This window comes from Pteropus alecto, unplaced genomic scaffold (assembly GCF_000325575.1).
Source record: "Pteropus alecto unplaced genomic scaffold, ASM32557v1 scaffold13, whole genome shotgun sequence".
Taxonomy (NCBI): domain Eukaryota; kingdom Metazoa; phylum Chordata; class Mammalia; order Chiroptera; family Pteropodidae; genus Pteropus; species Pteropus alecto.
In genome coordinates, this window is record NW_006434373.1 from 8,452,804 (window position 1) to 8,455,998 (window position 3,195).

Sequence of the window (3,195 nt, forward strand, 5' to 3'; positions counted from 1 at the left end):
ACAAGAAAAACCATTTACATTTTGTGAAAAAAAAAAAAAAAGACTAGAAAATGTCACTGTGACAGGGAAACATTATGAGCAATTTCGGAGCAAACTAAGCCATGAAACCCAAGGCCGATGCAAGGCAACTCGAGCTCTATCCCACCTTGAGGTTAGCAAGGCGAATTCTGCAGCTAGATCTCCTGGGGTTGACTCCTGGCTCTGCCACTGGCCAGCTGCATGCTCTTGGGAGGCTTTTTAATCTCTCTGTGCCAAAAGTTATCTCATTTGAGAAAAGGCATAATAATAACATCTACTTTATAGGATTTGTTGTGAGGATTAGATGAATCGATTCATGTAAAGAAAGCACTAGAACAGTGCTTGACAAATGTAGCAATGGCTGGTGTTATTATTCTGATGCCGATTAATGATCCCAACAGTCAGGTCCCCTTTTCTGAATCAGGGAGGGTTTTCCTGTGCTGTACTAATCACTTTTGCTCTCCTATGTCTCACTGCAGCTCTAGGAGGTAGGCAGATGTTATTATCCTGTTTTTGTTGTTGAGGAACCAGTGAGGAGGGGAGGGAGAGTAAGTAAGTTTCCAAGTGTTAGAGTGGAGAGCTAAGGCAGGTGTCCGGCTCTCAGGCCCCAGTGCAATGAAGCCTCAATGAAAAAGGAGCAGCCATACTTCTCATCCATGATGTCATTTACCTCTCGATCCATGAGGTGCTCACAATGGTCATCTGCTGTGCTGGACCGTCTTAAAATTCAGGTCCAAAAGCTATCGGAAATACATTTTAGACCCCAGCAATGTCGTGCCTGTTCCCCGGCTACAATTACTTTATTTTGGCCTTTCTTCATGCACAGTATAATTTCGGTCACATTTAATGGCTTCCCTCTACCTTGTTGTGCGAAACTGGACTGGCAGCTCCTTGGGAACTAGGAACTAAAGTAAAAAGCAGGTAAAAAGCATCTCGGCTCAGCAGATGCTAAGGTGCTAAGCTACACCTTTTAGAGTCCTCTGGGAGATTCAAACAGCCTGGGGCTGAGCAACTTGGGTCTTGTCCAGTTTTCTCCTCTCCAGTTGGCTCTGGTTATGGACGTGTGTCTGAGCTCCGAGCAGCAGCCTGGGCACCTGGGAAAAGGACCGAGTTCCCCAGATGGCTGGCTAGAGACCAAGGAGGAGGAGACTCTCCAGAAAGATGACACCAGTGGATCCCCAGGAGGTAACCTCCTTCACCACCTCAGCCCTTCTCAGTTGTTTTCCTGGTGATGGCATTTTCTAGTTATTATCAGTGACAAGAATTTCCATTTCCTTTTAACTCCGGATTTTAAATTGTTTTATTGAGATCTAATGAATACATAACATTGTTAGTTTTAGGTGTATGACATAATGATTCAATATTTGTATATATTGCAAAATGATCAAGATAATAAGTCTAGTTAACACCCATCTAGATTGTTCCTATAATGAAGCTAAGTAGAAAAATGCCTTTTGGCAAGCATAAGCATAGCATTAAAAGTAATCCTTATTTCTATATTTCATTATTTACTTATCAAAGTATACAAATTTGTTTTATCTTGTGTGTAAATCTAAGATTGTATATTTTTGTACAAGAACTTTTAAAAAGAAATGAAATTGAGATTCATTTCTGCTTTTCACCAAAATGTATTCCTGGCAGCTATGTCATACAGTGGAACCTTGTAAAGCAGAGTATATTTTTCCATCAGGACGATGTAACCATTAAGGTTGCATTTCTGGACAGAAACTCAGTAGCTAATAAATAATAGACATATCAGATAATGTCATTAAAGCCAAGATATAACATTTAAAATATTTACAATAATCTAATATGGTAAAATTATGTTCCAATTCTACAAAACCAAGGTGTTATTTATTTTTACTAAACTGTTTACATAGAAATGCAACTCTACGTGCCTCTAAAATCCGGTCCTTTTAAAACTATCAAACTAGCACAGATAAAAGGAGACAATATTTAATATGCAATAAACATAAATTTCTCTATCTTTGTAGAACATGAAAAAGTTTCATGGGAGAATATTTATATGCCTATGTTTCCTTACAAAGTTGATCAGGAAAGTATAACCATCAGCTTATTAACCTATGAAATAATGAGCCATTCAAAATCAGCCCATTGACTTTTCCTACAGTCTTGAAAGTCCCCATCTGGTGATATGTGGTAGGAATGAACAGTCTGAGTCACAATGGGGTTGGGGGGAGGGCATAGAGGAGGGAAGTCTACAGGAGCTGGCATGAGTCCCTCATGGTCTGGCTGCTCCTAGTAGGTACTCGATTGATGAAAGCCTTTGAGAAAAGAGGCACAGCTCTGTATCGACTTCTTGTACTAACTGGCTTGTACCAGCTCTGAATTTCAGGAATTTTGCGAGCTGGTTATTAAACATAGCCATTATTGAAATTTAAGTTACATAAACTTACAATTAAATAGATTATATAAAAGGCAAAAGTGTATGAAAAAAAAAACTAAGGTAATAAATACTCAAGACTCATCACGAATTATTTTACTACATTTGATGATTATCTATGCTCTTGAGACTACTGATGTGCATTGCCTCCAGGTGGTACAAATGCTCATGATGTGCTGCTCTACATCTTTTCCCAGTGACATCTCACTGATAGTTTAAAATCACCAATCAAGGAGGTAGACGGGATAAAAGGGGTCAAATATAAAATCACCAGAAGTCTTTACACCACGGTAATCATCAAACCCTAGAAATCAGTGCTTCTTCCTCTCGCCCCAAACTGGTCATCAAACATTTACTGGCCACCACAGTTTGTCACTCTGTCTTCTTATTGTCTGTGAAACAGAATTCGGAGTTAGCTTACCAGACCTATAAGAGAAGCCAGAGACTCTTTGGTCATTCATAAATAATGCATAAGTGTTGTCAGATGTCAGTAGCTTCCCATAATAAGAGGTGGGTTTGGGCCATAGGTCTCCTTCCCTCCTCTGTAACCTCCCCACGACCCCAACCAGGGCATGTGACAGGAAAGGACAACATCTCAGGACTGACCTGATAAACCTTATTAGCAGGTTCCGGCAAGCTCACGCTTGGGTCAAAGACCATTTCCCAATCTGCCGCATACTGACACTATTTTTTTAAGACACAATAAAAATGAATTTCTAGAAAACCGAAATGAAAATACATACAAAGACATGCAAAATATAAGCCCCATTTTT

At 39.6% G+C, this 3,195-nt stretch overlaps 1 protein-coding gene across 1 annotated transcript in view; it reads left to right on the forward strand.

Annotated features, from left to right (window-relative positions):
• The first annotated feature begins 1,073 nt into the window (after positions 1 to 1,073).
• Positions 1,074 to 3,195, forward strand: part of METTL21C (methyltransferase like 21C) — a 7,505-nt gene continuing 5,383 nt past the window's right edge. The window contains exon 1 of the mRNA XM_006909381.1: positions 1,074 to 1,203. Coding sequence (XP_006909443.1) covers positions 1,074 to 1,203 — 130 coding nt within the window. The remainder of the gene's footprint in view (positions 1,204 to 3,195) is intronic.